Consider the following 20521-nt stretch of genomic DNA (forward strand, 5'->3'; position numbering starts at 1 on the left):
TATAGGCTGGGTTTGACAAGCAATTCCAGTTGGGTAATTTGAAATGGAAGTGGATCCTTATCTTTTCTTCTCTTAAAATGCTGAATTGTTATTCAGATGCATTCCATATAGCTGGTAAACATTCAAAGTAGTGGTAATCTTTGTTTTCATCAATCTACCAAATGTTGTTACAGGATTTAGGAAAAAGGCGGGGAAGTAGGTAAGGTTCCCTTCTAGAACTTGGAAAAAAGTAGCTCTTGCTAACCTATTCAGAGTTTTCCCTGTGCAAACAATACTAAAGAACAAAGCAGTTTGGCTTTTTTGAACTTGGCTCTACTGAGTTGAAAAATTATGTGCTTGCAGTAGACTTACTCTAGAGCAGTGATGACTTAACCTTTTTGTTGCGGAGTGCCGAAAGCGTGCATGCAAGCGCGCCCAAAATGCAATGTGTGTACAATCCCCCCGTGCATGCCTACGACCACTGCGTGTGCCCCATTCCATACATGCACATGCATTCCCGCACGAACTCCATCCTGTACATGTGCACATGACCCCCGTGCATGCTCCATGACCTCTCTGTGCCCCAACCCGTGCATGAATGCCCATCTTCCACATTTCCCCCATCCCCTGCGCATGTGCGGCAGAGACACGAAAACTAGCTGGCCTGCGGGAGGTGCGCACACATAACATGGTGGAGCTGACCTGGGGTGATGGCTTGCATGTCCGCAGAGAGGGCTCTGTGCCACCTGTGACACATGCCATAGGTTTGCCATCACGGCTCTAGAGCATGGGTGTCCAACCTTTGGCTTCCCTAGCCTGAATTGAGTGAAGAATTGTCTTGAGCCGCATATAAAACGGTAGTTAATGTATATAAATCACAATGTTAAAAATTTACAATCTTGTGGGGCTGCATTACTAGCTGTCTAGGGCCACATGCGGGTTGGACATGCCTGCTGTACAATCTATATACAGCAAATGCACACATAATGCCATGTCCCATTTGCATCAGTTTTGCATAGATAAAAGTAAAAGGAGATGGATCATATCAATGCTTAAAGTGAGAAATCTCTAAAATTTTTGCAACGGAACTCATATTTTCCTCATCTCTTTTAACACTTCATTTGTATCCTGACTTGGGTGGCTAAAAATGTTATGGCATACTGATATTGGGGAGAACTTTGAGGCTGGGATCAAAGATCTTTGCTTCAATTATCTTTTTCTGAAATGCATGATACACAGCTCTAAATATGAATTCTGGCATGCTGATACAGTTCAAGACCTGTGTATTCATTTCCATACATAGTACTTCAGTGTAAAGACCTACGCCATTATAGTTTAATTTATTACTTTGGAATAGGACAGTTGATACTAGGTCTTGGGCAAATTGCACCATTGTAACAGAGCAAGCAAAGGATTTTAATGCCAAATGATCTCTCTACACTATTGCACCTGGGAATCAGAATGGATTTCATCCTGATTGTATAACCAACCAAAGTAAAATGCTTCAGTTGTGTGCTACCTAAGAATTAAAATAATTTAGTCCAGTAAAATTGAATTGAGAAAGAATAATTCTGGATTTGAAGAGGATGTAACAGATAACACATTTTCTGAGTAGTAGTTTCATAATTGAGTTTTTAAAAAAGTAAACTAAAACTGACTTATAAAAGACATGAAGAATCATGCTAGTAGATAAAAAGAGTTAAGATAAATGAACATTGAGGGAGATGATTATATGTTTCACCTCATTTGCCTCTTTTCTGCACATCTGCTGTAAATGGCACAGCAAGTGTTCAAGGCAGTTTATATGCACTGCAGCATTCTATAGGCCTGATTGTGCATGAGATGACCTCTGCGTGTAGGTGATGATGGACATGTATTTGCTTTCTGTTAGTTCTGTTAAGTTTAGACGCCAATAGGATCCAGATCACAGGGAGGCAGATTGAATTCTCTCTTGATTTTTTCCCCTTTGCTGAATATAGGAATACATACAAGAAACTATAATGACCGATACATTTAAACACAAATTTGTATAGGGAACTATAAAATGAGTGAGGAATATGCAAGAAAAGAAGACCCAAATATCCAAAATTGCTCTAAGGTTGGATTGTGACGCTAATCAGAAAACAGGCTAGCAAATGACTTTCTCAGGTTGCGGATGGTTTCAGCCTTTGCCTCATCTTCGTTTGTGATACCTCGCTGTGAAGATTCTGAGATGTTGAAGGTGTTTGTCAAGGATTGTGATTTGCTGAAAAAAAGAAGAAAAAGGAATAAATAGCAGTAGACTTATAGCAATAGCAGTAGACTTATATACCGCTTCATAGGCCTTTCAGGCCTCTCTAAGCGGTTTACAGAGAGTCAGCATATTGCCCCCAACAATCTGGGTCCTCATTTTACCCACCTCGGAAGGATGGAAGGCTGAGTCAACCCTGAGCCGGTGAGATTTGAACCGCTGACCTGCTGATCTAGCAGTAGCCTGCAGTGCTGCTTTTAACCACTGCGCCACCTTGGCTCTAAAAATCTGGTTATTTCCTTTATAAAATTTTAGAAGCTTTAGGAAGTAATGGGTTGCTAGTGTTAGACACCTATAGTGGTGCTTGAAAGTTTATAAACCCTTTTGAGTTTTCAATATGCATAAATATCACCTAAATGTGATCAGTTCTCCACATGAATCCTAAAAACTAGATAGAGAGCATTAAAGCTATGAATCAAAAACATACTTGTCCATTGATTTATTGAAGGCAATAGCAATTAGATTTATATACCGCTTCATAGTGTTTTACAGCCCTCTCTTAAGCGGTTTATAGAGTCAATATATTTCCCCCAACAATCTGGGTCCTCATTTTATCGATCTCGGAAGTATGGAAGGCTGAGTCAACCTTGAGCCTGGTGAGATTCAATCTCAAACTGCTGGCAGCCCACCAGCAGAAGTAGCCTGCAGTACTGCACTCTTAACCACTGCACCACCGTGGCTCAATGATCTAAAGCTACATTTTTGTGTGGCAAAAGTATATGAAATGTTGCAATGTCATGCCTTGGGCCAGCTTTGCAAGTTTTCAGGTGATTTTCATCTTTGATGGAATTATGAATTTTGGATTGCATCAGCAAATCGTACAGGAAATTAGGATATCTGTCTGAGGTGAAGCTCTAGAGAAGCAGCAAATCAATGATCCAAAACAGAAGCTATATGACCAAAGAATGGCAAAAGCAGAAGAAACGTTCCTTCAGGATTCCTTCCTTCAAGAATTCCTTCAGACTAATGTTCAGAAGAGATCCAAGAGTTATCACAAATTATTAGTTACAGTTATTAGTTACTGACCAAGGTGGGCATACCAATTCCTAAAAGCAAAGGCTCACATGCTTTTGCCATATATATCTAGCTTTGGATCATTTTCCACAATTAAAAAAAAATACAATATGTTTGACTTATTTTTTTATTAGGCTTTTCTTTAGGTTTAAGGTTTCTGTGATGCTTTATGTCATATTTATGCAGTCATGACAATTCAAAAGAGTTCACAAACTCTTAACATTACCGTATTATTAGGATTTATGTTAGATTTGAATATTATTTTCAGGGTGGGCTGCGGTTAAGCTGGAAAATGTTTCTCCCTATATAAGACTGTGCCAAAAATTAGGTTTAATGTAGTCTTCCCTTTATGTTCAGTTGTTGAGTCTCATGTATGCACTTGTTTTGGTGTTCTATTCTGGAGAAGACACTGATAATGGCTTCACCTTAACTTTAAATTGCAAGACTTATCCATTGTAAAAAAAAATCCCACATACTTTAGATGAGGATGCTGCTTAGAAGGTTCACTGAATCCTTGGCCAGGAGCCCATCCTTGTGCCGGAGGCCGAGGTTGCTGGGCAGGAAACGTGCCTAATTTGGAAGGCTGACTTGGTGAGCTTCCTGAAGATGATCTAGTTTGCTGGGGAGATCCAGGAGATTTCTGCTGCTGTGATGAGATGGACTGAGGGCTCAGAGGTTGCTGACCCTGTGGGGATAGCCTTTGCTGTGGCGGGGCTCCTGGCTGTATGGGCTGTGATCCTTGAGGCTGCCATGGGCCACCTGGAACAAAGGGATTCAGACACAGTCTGTAAAACAACGTTAGTTTTTATAAAAGATCTGATCTTTGTCAATATTATGAGACTGATCTGATACAAGTTCATTGGAAGACTGGACACTTCCTTTTCTTGGATTATTAATCACTTATAATTAATTATAAACCTTAGCTGATGAAGAGTTCTAAGAAATATGAACACTTTCAAGGATCTTAAAATGTCTTTTGTTCCCATGAATATATTATCTCTGTATTTCCACCCCCTCGTAGTCAACTTTGGAAAATTTTCATAAAGGAGGTTGAATATATGGCTCCCCTAGATAGCTAACTTCTTTAAAGAATCAGTAACTATGAACAGAGAAACTGCCAAAAGGTTTACAGGCTGATACCAAATGCACTAAATTAGAAAGGATGAAAGAAGAGTGGGTCACTATTTTCTTCTGGCAAACTAGTGTTTTCTGTCTAGTGGTGCCAACTCTAACAGCCATTTTGTAAATGGCAAAGTCTCTCAGGAAAACCATTTCCTTTGAGCACTCCCATTGCAGTCACTTATCACACATACCCACTGGCACAAATATTTATAGATCCTTGCCATAGTTTAGCAAAAGATTAAAAAAACATCTTTATTGTCTCAGTTCGCTAACATTCCCCTAATAAACTGCATTTTAAATTCTGCTCTTTAATTTTTGAAATTTGTAACTTCAATCTCTGGGCAAGCTGCGCATCTGAAACAAAAATATATTTCAACATTTCGCAAGTTTATATTGGCATTGCTTCTGTTTCCTTATTAAGCTTGGATGTTAAATCTAATACTTTTTCAGGATGGACTGTCTGAGAAGAAATACATATATATTCTTCATCTTTTCGCCTTCTCTATAAATACTGTTGTAATTTATTCAACTTAACCCTGTCCTGTCACCATATTCCACTCAAAAAATCAGCAGAAATCTTGACAGCCACATTTAATTACTCATACTTTTACACAGGGAACTAGTACCTCATTCTTAAAAATTACATAGTAGAGGTAGTACCTTGAGGTGGTGGTCGGGGTTGGGAAAACTGTCCAAGATGTGGTCCTGACATTTGGGATTTCAATGATGGAGGCTTGAAATAAAGACAGTACAGTCAAAATATCACAAAGAGAATCAACAGAAGTATGTTATGTATTGCCCATAGCAATTTCAAATTAACTGCTACTAAACCTCTTGTGTCTGATTTTTTTTGGTAACCTTAAATTGGGTAAGCATCATAGGGCAACTATTGGCCCGATTACAACCATTAACATATCTCAAATGATCGAACTTAAAAACTGTCTCTAAAATACAGGATTTGGGACTCCTGTGGGATTGAAATTTGGCAAAGTTGTAGCTGTTTCGGTAGTGCTATGCTCTGTGCTCAGCTGTACTTACATGATTGTCATTTCCAACACGCTCTGCCTGCGTTCTGTAAGGTAAGTCAATGGGAGTTAGCAGGAAGTTGGAAATCCTTCCTACTCACACTTTTTAAAAACCCATATAAGTCTGTAGGTAAGGAAATATCTCTAGAACGATGTTGCACAGAGGTGGATTCCTACCAGTTTGGACCAGTTCAGCAGAATCAGTAATGGTTTGGCGGCCTGGGTTGCTGGAACCGGCAGCGACCCAGGCCTGCCATGCCCCTAACCAGTTCTCCCGATGGTGTCATAGGTGCCGCCATCTTGTTTTTTGCTTTTGCACATGTGCAGAGCACTTTTTATTGCACTGCATATGACTGCACAGCGCACATCAAGCATGTGCATGGCCATAAGCAAACCAGCAGTAGTGACTGCCGGAACCCATCCCCGATGCCGCTACCATCAATCAAGGAAGCACAACCTATCAGCGTCAAAGCACATTGTATTTACCAATTTGTAAGTACAGAGACAATTACATTGGCAGAACTGATAGGTGCCTGGCTTTCAGAATGAAGGTGCACTTTCCGAAGTGGGTTCAGACAATATTGAGTAATCCAACAGCAAACCCTGGCCACAAAATGCCTTCTATCGTGAGACATACTAGCTACGGGTCAATTTAAATACTGTGTTCACAGTTTTGCTACACCACAGGAACTCTTGTTTTCTGCATTTCGCCGAAGCGGTTGCCATCAATCGATTGAAGCCTCCTTTGTGTGTGCAAAAACAACTGTACGTCACTCGAAGCCTTCCGTGGGCATAAGGTTTCCCATGGGCTGGTTTCCACATATGTCACATGTTTCACTAACGCTCTCGCTGGACCCTATGTTTTATGTCGCTTTTAACCATGTTGTTGTAAGTTTGGTCCTAACGAGTCAGTACAAAATGCTTGCATCTACCGTTGTTCGTTCTTTGAACTGGATTGTTTAAATGATCCAATTATCTAGTACAGTGTACACATGCCAGAGGTGACACACAGAGCCCCTTCTGTGGGCATGTGCGCTGTCACCCCAGCTGTGTTTCAGGTCTGCTGCGCATGTGCATGTGCCTCCTGCCAGCCAGCTGGTCTTAAGGTCTCTGCTGCACATGCATAGGGCGTGCATGCGCCTGCACCTTGCAGTTTGGGTGTGCATGCGCGCACTTTGGGCACTTGGTGCCTAAAAGTTCACCAACACTGATCTAGTTGGTGAATATAAGCCCATATTTATAGTTAATCCTTGACTGTAGAATAGAATAAATGGGGAAAATATGTTGTAGATGGGAATGGAAACTATGTAACTTTAGCAAAATGTATAACACTTCTTGAACTTTTATTCCTTATCTGAGTAAAGGAAGAATTTAGGTAGGTGCAGATTTATGCATACAATAGGGAAAGCTGAGTTCTTTTTTGCATAGCCTTTAATAAGCCAATTTCAATTCTAATGCTTCTTCACAAAGTCACTTAATGAAGCATAACTAATTGTAATACAGTCTATCTTAAAAGCTGCTTAGGACAAACCTTGCAATCTTGAGACATGTCTGGTGTCTTATATAAGGATCTGAACAACCTGCAGAACATTAGGATGGCAAGTGACATGCTAGAGTGCTATAATGGCCTTTCAGGGAAATCCTACTGGAGCCTCTCTAAAGGGAAACATCTCATTTATATTAATGCTTCTTTAATATATTGGATTTTTTTTAGTTTAGAAATTTGCATATGGGTTTTGATCTGAACCAACTCCACCACATTTAAAAGTTGTAAAAATTAGAGATGCTTAATTCTTTTATAATGAATAAATAAGGGTTTAGAAACACTCAAGTTTAGTTACTTTTTATCCATAGTTTTGATTTTAGGATAAGAAGCAACCTATTAAATCAAAGGCCTGGTTCAGCAATCAGCTGACCATAGCACCAAGTGAAAAGACCAAGAAAAGAACATGAGAATAACATTTCTCTTTTGCTATAATTCCAAGTGATATTCAAACACATGTCATCTGTGGGCCTGGAAGGTGTGTGTGTGTGTGTGTGTGTGTGTGTGTGTGTGTGTGTGTGTGTGTGTGTGTGTGTATAATCTCTCTCTCTCTCTCTCTCTCTATCTATCTATCTATCTATCTATCTATCTCTATCTCTCTCTCTCTCTCTCTCTCTCTCTCTCTCTCGCTCGCTCGCTCGCTATCTATCTATCTATCTATCTATCTATCTATCTATCTATCTATCTATCTATCTATCTATCTATCTATCTATCTATCTATACCACCCATCACATATGCAATGCCTCTGGGTGGTTTACAGATAAAACAGTAAAATGATATTAAAGCTATACTTAAAAACAGTTAAAAACAAGATTAAAGCAAAGTTAAAAGGAACAATTACAAAATGAAAAGACAGCCCACCAATCTCCTTCAGGGTTGCATGGCACTCTTAGACTCCCTAGTCAGTGGGAGAACAATTGATATTGTGAATGGGTATGTTCCTAAAATAAGGACACTTCTATCTGACCTGAGACTGAACACAATGCAACAATTAAATGTGTTTCCGAGTCAAGAGCATTCACTATTCAACATTCAGTAGCTTATAAATATATTTTTATAGCCTTAATTCAGAAGCTGATTGGCTCAGTGGACTTTGACAGCTTAAAATATTTGGAAGGGATGGCGAATGTGATAGCTGTCTTCAGGATTAACCAAATTGAGGAATGGATTTCATACAGATATCTGTGCACATCTGCCATTTGATTTTTGCTGCCATTCCAATAAGGTAATAAGTATGCCTTGTATCACCTGTTTATTCAGATAAATGAAATTAATATTTACATTATTTGCATTGCTGCTTTTTGCATAGTATTGCCATCTGCCTTTCTAAAGATAAACCTTGAATTTTTAAACATAACCTTGATGAAGACAAAGGAAAGTTACACATGCAAATCTACAATATTCTGCACTTGTTCAATGAATAGCACTGCATGTTGCTTACACAGTTGTCTATGCTGTTGTAAAAACAATTTTAAAGAATTTTCAAGTCCTTCCCCCCTCTGTTCAGCTTTACACTTCAGATTGTAGCCTCAGCTACTGTGTTATACTGTTTAAAAAGTGCAGAATTACATGTCTGTAATGTATTTAGGAATTCTAGAAAAAAAGAGCATAGAATTTTATTCAGAGTAAGATTTTTTCAAAATAAGAAAGTATTGAAAAGGTCTATGTTTTTAAACTCACTGGACTGAAGGACTCACTGGAGAAGAGCCTAATTCTGGGAAAGATTGAGGGCAAAAGAAGAAGGGGATGACAGAGAACGAGATGGCCGGATGGAGTCACTGAAGCAGTAGATGTGAGCTTAAATGGACTCCAGAGGATGGTAGAGGACAGGAAGGCCTGGAGGAATGTTGTCCATGGGGTCGCAATGGGTCGGACACGACTTCGCAACTAACAACAACGTTTTTAGATGTCATTTGAAAACTAGCACCTGGTTAGATTGATTTATCTGAAAGATGCCTCCTATTCTTACCCAAGGCCTCAGAGGTGAAGGCGAAGATCCCACAGTCGTTAAAGTCTGTGTCATCCTGGAGACCACCATATCAGCTATAAGCTGCCTATCTTCCTCCACGTGCTCTCCTATCAGAGGCATTGAGCTGTCCATCACCTGTTGAAACAAGGAAAACATTCTTTTCAATCTGGTTATCTAGTGCAACAGAAAATCTCAGACACTGCAAAAACACATGTTCAAGAACATGATGGCTTTGCTTCTTGCTCTCTTGTGTGTCAGTTTCCATACAAGTCAGAGGCTTTTTTTAAAAATGTGACACTGACTTTTTCAGTGACATCATTCATATTTTTTTAAAGTTAGAACACAATAAACTTTTCCTAACACAGGAAAGAATAAAGCTCTCCATATTTCACAAGGATGGGATTGCAACCGACCTAACTATTGTATAAATTGCTGAAGGAAAATTTTAGGTTTTCCTTGACAAATTTAACAGTTTCAGCCTTGGCTGAAAATCTTCTCTATTCATTGGTCCTTTATATGCAATATGCTAAGCCATGGTTTGCCTAATGATAGTTTACTCAATAAACTCTAATTGGATGGATTTGTGCAGTTTCTGTAATTTTTTTCTTTAAAAAAACAGGACTACATTTTGGCATAAGGTGTGCAGCAGGCCGATACTTTCTTTTACTGCATTTATATGGCTAATCATCTAATATAAATTACTCAAAGCAGACAACAAAATAAAAACACAACACAACCTGAGTTGGCTGCCGGATTTAGCCAAATGTCAAATAGAATTCGAACCAGAAATGTTTCTCCTGGGGATAATTAGGGTGAAGTATAGTAGAAAGTTTAAATACTTGATGTTATATATAATAATGGTGGCGAGGATTGTTTTTGCGCAATATTGGAAGAAAGAGTACTCCGCCAGAGGGATTAGTAATCAAAAAAATATTTGATTTTGCAGAAATGGAAAAACTCACATTAAAGGGAAAGGCTGATTCGGAATATTATGCAGTACGGGAGAAATGATATGAATGGATAGATAATTGAAATAAGAAATGGAAATGTATAAAGGGTTAGAACATTTGAAAATAGAATGTATATAATGTATACATATTAATATTGATTCTAGTTGTATGAATAAAGGCACAGACCTGTTAAATATGTAATAGAGACATGTAAAGAAGAAATGTTCAACAAAAAAATAAAAATGCAACCAATAATTAAAAAGATAAACAACACTGCATAAAGTAGCTGAGAACCATAACATTACATAATAAATATAACTAAGAAGCAGGCTCACCCATGCTGTCAGGGCCCAGATTTGACAGCAAAGCCAAGTTTTTAATGCTATGCAAATTTGCAGGGTGGAAAAATCGATTGCAATATAAGATGAGCAAGAATGACATGGAACTCTTCACAAACCAATATACATTGAGTTCTTCTCTCTTTAGTTATATTTTTCATCTACAGTTTTAGATTTCATGTGAAAAATATTTCCTCTGAAACTATATTTATATGCTTATTCTGACCACAAGATGGTGCCCTCATATCTCCCAAGTCTTTGTAGTTCTATTCAAGAAAATAGCAATTGGGGTCTCCATGAGAGTGATAATAGTCAACTTTACTCTCTTTTTTACTCCATATGAAGTCAGAAGATCTTCCATGAAAACGAAAACATCAATAGGCTTAGAAGTTGCAAAACTACAAAAATTGAATTCACCGCCTCCTGATGTCTAACATTGTGACCAAGGATAAGGGGTGGGTTCCTGCCAGTTCTAACTTCTATAGAAGAGGTTCCAGAAATCTACAGTGCCGTTTAGAACGGGTTCCAGATCCCTCCCCCTGCCTGTCTGCACATCATCAAGGAATTCTGGAAGTTGAAGTCCACAAATCTTAAAGCTGTCAAGTTTGAATACCCCTGGGGTTTTTTTTTTCTAAAGGGTTAGGGGTGCAAGGGTTTTGTAACTTGACAGCTTTAAGACTTGTGTGCCTCAAATGCCAGAGTTTCTGAGCCAACATTTTGGTTGCTAAGCAAGAGTGTTGTTAAGTGAGTTTCACCACATTTTACAAGTTGGCCATGCCCACCTAGTCACATGGCCGGCAAGCCACTCCCACCCAGTCACATGGCTGGCATCTGTTATCTTACTACAAAATAGGGAGTGGACCTTATAAAATCAGGATTGGGGAAATTAGCTCATAATTTCTAGAAAATTATCTTCTAGCGGGCCCAGGTAAGTAATGTGAGCATGAGATGTTTTATCAGTTTTTCTAGCTATCTGAAATAATTGTCTATTTTTTTTAATACTTTCGAGTCAGTGTTGACTCCTGATGACTGCCCGAATTATTCCCAGCATTTTCTTAGCAAGGTTTTTCAGAAGTGCTTCTGTTGTAGTTCGCCGGCGGCCTTTACACCTGGAAGCAGAGTTGGACAATGAGGAGGCTGGGGAGGAACATGGGCCAGTCCTGGAGTCTTGGGAAGGCATCGGAGGCAGAGAGGGGGCCAGGGCCATCTGGGAGTTATGTGCTGCCACTGGAGCCTCCAGGATCGGACATCAGTGAGGCAGAGGAACAGGCGGAGGCTGTTCCCATTGCGCGCATGCACTGAGCTGCCAGAAGGCAAGAACAGTTAAGACAAAAGGGGCGACTCTGGAGCAAGGCTTGGAGATGATTGGCCCTTCCCATAAGACATAAAGGAGGAGCAAAGGCACGTGATACTTTGCAGGAAGCAACTTTGTTCGTTCTGGTCAGTTTAAAGTCTGAAGCTCCGTTTTGACTCTGTGCTCCGTGTGGCCTTGCATCGCTAATTGCCAATTAGGTCTTTGGCAGCGTTTCAAGAGAGATAAAGGTGGGTGCTTATCAGCCTTATCCCAAAAGACTTTGGCAGACTTCTGTCGGACTCTTTACAAACTATTTGTGATCCATTACGGGCTGTGAATGAACATAATTTGTTGTTGTTGAAATAAAAAGAGGGTTTGGGGGACTAAGTGTGTGCTTTTTACTGTCTCGGGAAGCCTAGGTCAGAACAGGTTCACCCTTGCCTTCTTCCTAGGGCTGAGAGACTGGCTGGCTCAAGGTAATCTGACTGGCTTTGTGCCCAAGGCCTTAACTACTACAAATTGGCTGTTAGTTGTATATTGCTTTCCATTTAAAAAAATCTCAAAAACAATTACAACTGAAATGCAACAGTAAAAAGAAAATGCAGTATAGAAATAAGAAGTAAAATAAAATAAAAACAAGTAGAAGCATCAATAGAAACTTAAAAATCGCAAGTATTATCACACCATTAAAGTATATTGGAAAATAAAGCTTTCTGCATTAAACAAGAAGCAATTATTTAAAATTAATTTATAGTCTTAAGAGTGGACACAAAATGACCTTCCAAAGCTGAAATGAACACAAGATAAACTCAGTGCAAAACTTATTTTCCTTGATTCTGGGAATAAGACATTCATGTAGTAGCTGAGAAAAAACAGGTTGACCCAGCTATGCAGTTCTGCCGTTTACCCTGTACAAGGTTTGTGGCTGTCTCCACTACGCTTGTTTTTTCCTGATAAAAGTCTCTCAAACAAAGGAGGGATATGGTCAAAGAGAGGAATCTACATGGAAAGCCCCCTTTCTTCTACTACTTCCCTAATTCCATGAAATCTGTAGGCTAAACATTCCTGTTTCCATGAGTTTCATGAGTCAGTAAATTTGTATTATCACAAAAACTGATTAAAAACATCACGTGAGCATGTCCAGTAGCATAAGGTTAACTAGACATTTACATCATTAGCAGTAGGGCTAAATACAAAGAACAATGAAATGATTATATTTAAAGGGGTTGTTGTTAGTTGTAAAGTCGTGTCTGACCCATCGTGACCCCATGGACAACATTCCTCTAGGCCTTCCTGTCTTCTCCCATCCTCTGGAGTCCATTTAAGCTCACACCTACTGCTTCAGTGACTCCATCCAGCCACCTCATTCTCTGTTGTTCCATTTTTCTTTTGCCCTCAATCTTTCCCAGCATTAGGCTCTTCTCCAGTGAGTCCTTCTCACTAGATGGCCAAAGTATTTTGAGTTTCATCTTCAGGATCTGGCATTTTAAAGAGCAGCCAGGGTTGATCTCCTCTAAGACTGACCTGTTTGAATTTAAAATGGAGGAACTGACAATTGATTTTAAAAATGTCTCTTCATCTGCTACTGTATAAGCAGCTTATCTAAAAGATGAACATTTTCTCAACCTGGTTATCTGCTAAGGAGGTCTGATTGGGTTTTATCGTGTCTTCAGAAAGATGCTAAAATATGGCTGTTCCAGAAATTTCTATATACCGTATTACACAAATGAACAGCCTTTGGACATTAACACCTGCCCTTTGCCTGCTATCTCTGCCAGGATGCTATCCTAATGGTATATTATTTTTAATGAGTATTTCCATATGGTTATATAGTTTGGCTTTTAGATTTGTGAGCCACCTAGAAATGCACAACTATGGCAGTATATAAGTAATAGGAAATAAATATCCATACATGAATGCTTTTAAAATAACATGTCAGCTCAAACTACTGTATGCACAATTTTAGGAAGGGATAGATGCATATTTCAAAAAGATTTGTTTTATTGATTTGATTGTTCTTGTGATTTATATCTAATTGTACACCTCCCTTATTGTACGTGATTTAAAAGATTGTTAAAAAAAAGAATCAGCTGGTTTTGGAAGCATGTCAATAGGAATATTCATTCTATAGGGTTTCGTCCTACAGCATTTGCTGCAGTTCTGCAGTCATCCTATAGGGTTTGCTGCAATTCTCTTTTATTAAAGATAATTCTTGTTTTGGAGCTAGGTTGTGATTCTTTCTTATCTTCCTAGGTAATTCTCATTACAGTACTTAAAATGGCTGGACTAAGTAAGTGGTTGTGACCCTATATATATTCATAGGGAATTCAGATACTGCAAGCATAGGATAATTAAGTCTATAGTCTTTGCTGCAATTCTCCTTTCATTTATGATAAATGGATGGGGTTAAAAGCAATTATTTCTCAGCTATCCCAATCCCCATTACTAAAACAGTCCTTTAGTGGCACAGTAGTTAGAATTGACTCAGCCTTGCATCCTTCCAAGATCGGTTAAATGAGGACTCAGATTATTGGGGACAATATGCTGACTCTATAAATCATCTAGAGAGGGCTGTAAAGCATTATGAAGCGGTATATAAGTCTAAGTGCTATTGCTAAGTGCTATAAAGCCCCAAGGTAGGATCCTGAGACATATCTATATGTGCGGAATGCAGGAGCAGAGACAGACTAGATAGAAAATTATGCAAGGGAGAAAATCTGCATCCTTATGTGGTCTAGATGGAGAAATAAAACTGTGCTTTATATTAAAAGTTGGGATTATTCAACTAGGAAAACAAGTGATTTAACTTCTCTTTGTTTTCTATTTTTACTGGAAAGATTTTAGTATATCACAAATGAAATCACTATTAACAGAAATATTGATCAACTTTTAAAGATAAGCCGTGCTCACTTTGCTTTCCCTTCATTTTTAATGTATGTTCTCTCCTTAGAGATGGGGGATGGAATAATCACAGTTTATGGTTTGGGAGGGAGTTATCTTCAGTGACTGCAATGATGACGGTAAATAGACAACCTGTATTGTACATGAAAGTAAGGCCAGAAATGAAATGTTTTTCAGACAGGATTCCTATGTCTAGCAATTTTTTGAAAAAAAAACACACATATACCTATACTACTTTTTTTCTTCTAAATCAATACCTGTTTTGGTAAGAAAATAGCTGAAACAGCCATGGAAAAAGATGGGAGAATTAGAAATGCAGAATATTGTTTAGATTTCTTGTAAAATTCTAGAACAAAACAGAGCAGCTGTACAATAAAAGCCTAATCTGCTAATATCCTGTGCTGCTTTCCAGTTTCCTAGTTTGTGCTTTTAAATGCTTTGCATCAATAGTACGCCTAGGATTTCTAAATTATAACTTGGGATAATCAGAAGAAAGGTCATTTGATTTTGGCCTGAAGCCACCTGTACAGTATATATTCCACCTCCATATGAAGGTTCTGGCAAGTACAATTTTGTGTGAACCAGTAAAAATGACCCACACGACAGTTGTTCTTGCTTGATTTACAGGAAGAGAAGAAATAGAAAAAGCAGAGATCTCTCCCCCCCCCCCCCCGCTTTCCTGGCAGCACACTTGTGTCACATAACCTTTGACCTGTCACTGATTCCTGCAGGACATTTATGCATCAGAAGAATGTGCTGGTCTTAGAGGGCTCATGTGGTTCTCATCAGCTTCCCAAGGCTCAGTGGGTGGGAATGCTCTCCCACATGCAGCTATTTGGATATGTCAGTGGCCCTGAATGTTGCAGTAAGCCGGTTCTATTCACCTCCCTGCGTTGGTGGAGTTTACAGCAGGGCAGACACTGAGTCTCCATTCCAGCATCCTCATATGGTAACCAAGGACACTTGCTCATTTTTCTCTGCAGTTGCCCTGATTATCTTCTCTCCCCACCCCTTGAGGAGGTCTTGCATTTCAGCTTTGATGATTTTCAAATATCCATCCCTCTCCATGGTCTGACCCTCTCTACTCTGACAAATAAGTTTCTCTCAGCATGGTGAGCTCTACTTCAGAAAACTTCAAGGGTTTTTTTTTTTTTAGATCTAGTGTGTCCCTGATAAAGAGGGACAGAAGGATATATTATTCACGCCACCCACAAGCTCCTCGGGGAATTTTCTTATTTTGTTTTAGCTGGAATCTTTAAAAAGCTGCGGCTTTGATTCAAGGCTTCATTTTGGGGTTAGGCCAAACAGAGAAGAACTGCAACAATACATATTAGAACCTCCTGAAGAAATATGAATACCAGCATCTGAAGAAAGCTAACCCAATAGGGCAAGCTGGTGCCTTCCAGGTGTTTGGAGTTCAACTATCACCTTCAATTATCCTGACCAAGGGTGAGGGATTGCAGGAATTGTAGCAAAACATCTGGAAAACACCATGCACCTGCTAAGTTTTTGTTTAATTGTTAAAAGACACAGGAGCAGGATAGATCCCCTTTTCTGGTCTGATGGCCGCCAACAAGGTCATTGGTTTTCTTATCTTTTGACTCCACCAGCCTTTGATTTCCATTGTTCCATTTCTCTCTGCTTTAAACTTTTTCTTTTCTTATATCGCTGCTTTGATGTGCATAATCTACTCTTTCCTTCCTCTGAATTGGCTAGCTTCCCAAGTCTAATGAAAACAGCACAAAGTTCAGTCTACACATCCCATTGTGGTGCAATCTATAAAAGCTGGGTGATGAAAAGAGACAGGAGTCCTCTCTATTACAGGGCATTTAACTTTGTTCTGCCTCTTTCTTTCTCTCCTTTAGATCATATACTTACCATCTACACCAATGAAGCAAGTGGAAAAGGAAGTTGAGTGGAATTAGCATCCTGAACATTGTTATTGAACTGCCAGGTTTATTTTTTTTCAAGTTAATATGGGTTTTGTTTCCCTGCCCTTTATTATTTCCATTCATAGCATTCACCTTGTTTCAAAGTGCATCCGAGGAGGAAAAATCCTACTCCTTGTAATTTAAAGGTACAAAAGGTGCTTGAAAGGGCCTGGCAGACTGAAATGGAAAAGTGCTTCCTAATTATTTTGACATGGATGTATAAACCTGAGAATAGTTAATACCCCACTATTTTGAAGCCAAGTGCTCTGTCTTTTATTAAATCTAGTTAAATGATTTAATAGATTCCGTTCTAAGACGGAATAGGTGAAAAAGATATGTAGGCAAAGTGCTGAAATAACTGCATGCGTGTCAGGATGGGTTGCCATGTTTTTTATTAATTTCATATGGCATACATTTGTCAGAGAGCTCTACAATGCTATGTTACAGAGCAGGGGTGTCAAACCTGCGGCCCGCGGGCTGTATGTGTCATGTGCTGGCCATGCCCACCCACACTTTAGTGAAGGAAGAAAAGTTGCAATACATCACGTGATGACAATGTGATGATGTGAGCTTGACACCCCTGTTACAGAGTATCCTGACAGCCTAATTCCTAGTTTGTTCAGTTTTGTGCTTGCACGCTTATCCACGGGAGGTAAACTAGCTTGTACCAGCTGGCTAGTAGCATTTAGGTTGGTGACATCTTCCAGAGTCTCTTCCACAATCTCACCTTGCATCCGACCAGGTCCAGCATCAACCCCCATTCTCTTCATGCAACTAGCCTTTCCCATTAGAGTGGTACCCATTTATCTACTCGCAATAATGCTTTAGAACTGCTGGGTGGACAGGAGAGGAGCTAGAGGCAAGTGATGGGTTTCCATGATGAATCTCGTTGTTTAAATGATACTTACACTCTATTCATTCGGCTTTCCTCACCTCAATGATATAATCTTTGCCATCCTTGCTGTGAACAGCTTTGACTGCACAGATGTCAAGGCCACCAAACATCTCCGCAACAGAATCTGCCCAGAGCCGGTATCTGCCAAAACCAGATAGGATTATTATTTGTTTAAACTGTGATTAAAATAAATAAATAAAACAAGCTTCTTATTTAGGGATGGCAAAATTCTTAACTTTCCACAAAAGGGATAGCTTTGTTTTACAATGGTTTTATGCTAATAATATAGATATTTTCTTAAATTAAAATATTTCTGATTAAATCCATATTTGTGATGAAAATATTAATTTATTGTATAGCTTCTGCATTTTACATTCAACTGTCAACACTACAGGAACAAGAATGTAATAAATACACTCCAGATTATCAATTGTGTTGAAAGTGTTACAAAAGATATTAAATGCCCTATCAATCTTTACCTGCAAAGATCAACATCTTTACAATACAATACAATACAATACAATACAATACAATACAATACAATACAACAGCAGAGTTGGAAGGGACCTTGGAGGTCTTTTAGTCCAACCCCCTGCCTAGGCAGGAAACCCTATACTGTTCCAGACAAATGGCTATCCAACATCTTCTTAAAAACTTCCAGTGTTGGGGCATTCAAAACTTCTGGAGGCAAGCTGTTCCACTGATTAATTGTTCTAACTGTCAGGAAATTTCTCCTCAGTTCTAAGTTGCTTCTCTCCTTGATTAGTTTCCAGCCATTGCTTCTTTTTTAACCTCAGGTGCCTTGGAGAATAGTTTGACTCCCTCTTCTTTGTGGCAACCCCTGAGATATTGGAACACTGCTATCATGTCTCCCCTAGTCCTTCTTTTCATTAAACTAGATATACCCAGTTCCTGCAACCATTCTTCATATGTTTTAGTCTCCAGTCCCCTAATTATCTTTGTTGCTCTTCTCTGTACTCTTTCTAGAGTCTCCACATCTTTTCTACATTGTGGGAACCAAAATTGAATGCAGTATTCCAAGTGTGGCCTTACCAAGGCATAACACTTCACGTGATCTTGATTCTATCCCTCCGTTTATGTAGCCTAGAACTGTGTTGGCTTTTTTGGCAACTGTTGCACACTGCTGGCTCATATTTAAATGGTTGTCCACTAGGACTCCAAGATCCCTCTCACAGTTACTACTGTTGAGGAAGGTACCACCTATACTGTACCTGTGCATTTCATTTTTCTTGCCTAAATGTAGAACTTTACTTTTTCACTATTGAATTTCATTTTGTTAGATAGTGCCCAATGTTCAAATTTGTCAAGATCCTTCTGTATCTTAAGCCTGTCTTCTGGAGTGTTGGCTATTCCTGCCATGTAATGGCTTTTTTTCTGTGACACTTAATGGAAGTAAACATTGGACTTTGAAAATGCAAGATGGAAAGTGTATTGACATGTTTTAATTTTGATGTTAGAGGAAATTCAACATCAAAACCAGAGAATATCATGAATAGCTAAGAAAAAAAATATGGACCTTAACAAAAAATTATCATAAAATGTTCACAAATACCATATTTTGGATGCATTGTGCAAAGAGCTAGCTCTGTTGACAAGGTTATAAAGCTGAAAAATGGAAGGAAAGAGAAAAACCCAATTGCTGTGGTGATAGGTGAACTATTGGAAGACTTGAAGAACTGGGTTGAGAAGAGGCCACTGGAGATAATCTATATATGTGGTGATTAAGAATTAACACCAACTTTATAACACAGAATCAAATAGAATAACCACGTCCTCAGGAACTTGGTGGGAAAAGAAAGAGAATTAGAAGAATTGAGAGCTTTGTTGGCACTGTGGTTAGAATACAGTAGTGCAGACTACTTCTGCTGACTGTCGGCTGCCAGCAATTTGGCAGTTCAATTCTCACCAGCTCAAGGTTGACACAGCCTTTCATCTTTCCAAAGTTGGTAAAATGAAGACCCAGATTGTTGGATGACTCTGTAAACTGCTTACAGAGGGCCATAAAGCACTGTGAAGTGATATACAAATCTAAGTGCTAAATCTTTTGAGAAAGCTGGACAAAGAATGACTTCTGTCCTTAGTTCAGTACTGTCCTATTTTGTGTCTTAATAGGTATGTTAATTCTTATCACTATATCAAGCAATACCAAACATTTAATGGGCTGTTTTCTCTAATAAAGAAAAAAGTTCCTAGTGCTGGAAAGCTTAGTCTTCCTGGTATTTTTGGGGGGAAAACAACAGTATGACTAGCCTCTTTCCCTTCCCTGCAACTCTTTCCCTTCATAATCCTTTTAAAACAGAATCTCAAAAGGGGCATGGTAGGCAGAAAAACAGTTCCCAGTAAGTACCCCTTCTGCTTTAGATGATAAGAAAGAAGAAAATTCTCTGGAAGCACATGGTCTCGCCACAGTTCTCTAAATGAAACAAGCAACAGGAATTTTTAACCGCATGTTTCTATTCTCTTGAACAATGAGCAAATTACAAAAATTCCAAACATTTGTGGAGAGGATTAGAAACCCAGCCTGGATAAAGAACATGGAATGTAATTCCTCATGTATCTTCCAGACCATATGACAAAAGGGACTTTCCTTTCTTTTGTAGACAATTGTGGCAAGGATTAGGGCTAGAGATATCGGAAGATGATCCATCGCCATAGGAATCTTCCTGGCTATTATGTTCTTTAATGGACATAAAATTTAAAGTGGCCGCATGTTTTGACATGCCGTCAGTGAGAATAACCCCTCATTTCCACCCATTTGTTGCTTATGTTGACATCCTTACGTCAATCACTGCCCAAAGGGAAAAGGATCAGAGAGGCAAACGGCTTTAATTCCTTGTTGCCCACATTGGACAACTAGATGGCAATGATCAGCAGCGGTAGCACTTGGGTGTCATTGGTTGTGGAGCTCTGTCTTCCTAGCCCCTGAAATGTTCTTTGTTGATTGTAATCGTAGGTAAAATGCTTTTGCTCTGCTGGGTGATAGCACCTAGGCAACCTTAGCTTAATTAATGCTAATTCATTCTAATTCTAATTAGACTTAATTAGAATTGGGTGAGAGGCACAATTCCTGAATTGTAAGCAAGACTGGAAATTAATAATAAAAAAGGATTCAGAATACATTGGAAAACTACTTCTGTATCGTTTCCAAGAAAAGCACATGGGCATGTCTGTCAAAGCAGGGTCAAAGATGATCCCCATTTCACTTGATTTCAGTGCAGTTTAATTACTATGCTACTGCCAACTGTTTT

At 39.0% G+C, this 20521-nt stretch overlaps 1 protein-coding gene across 1 annotated transcript in view; it reads right to left on the reverse strand.

The window, feature by feature from the left end:
* Positions 1-2082: 2082 nt before the first annotated feature.
* Positions 2083-20521, reverse strand: part of SYN3 (synapsin III) — a 197091-nt gene continuing 178652 nt past the window's right edge. The window contains exons 10-14 of the mRNA XM_087723116.1: positions 17291-17393; positions 8944-9078; positions 5066-5138; positions 3760-4042; positions 2083-2224 (exon numbers count right to left, since the gene is read on the reverse strand). Of these exons, the coding sequence (XP_087579242.1) occupies positions 2092-2224; positions 3760-4042; positions 5066-5138; positions 8944-9078; positions 17291-17393 (727 nt within the window). The 3' untranslated portion in view covers positions 2083-2091. The remainder of the gene's footprint in view (positions 2225-3759; positions 4043-5065; positions 5139-8943; positions 9079-17290; positions 17394-20521) is intronic.

The sequence above is a fragment of the Thamnophis sirtalis genome, unplaced genomic scaffold (assembly GCF_051295495.1).
Source record: "Thamnophis sirtalis isolate CommonGarterSnake01/CBP01778 unplaced genomic scaffold, rThaSir2_p1.2 scaffold_9, whole genome shotgun sequence".
NCBI classification, from domain to species: domain Eukaryota; kingdom Metazoa; phylum Chordata; class Lepidosauria; order Squamata; family Natricidae; genus Thamnophis; species Thamnophis sirtalis.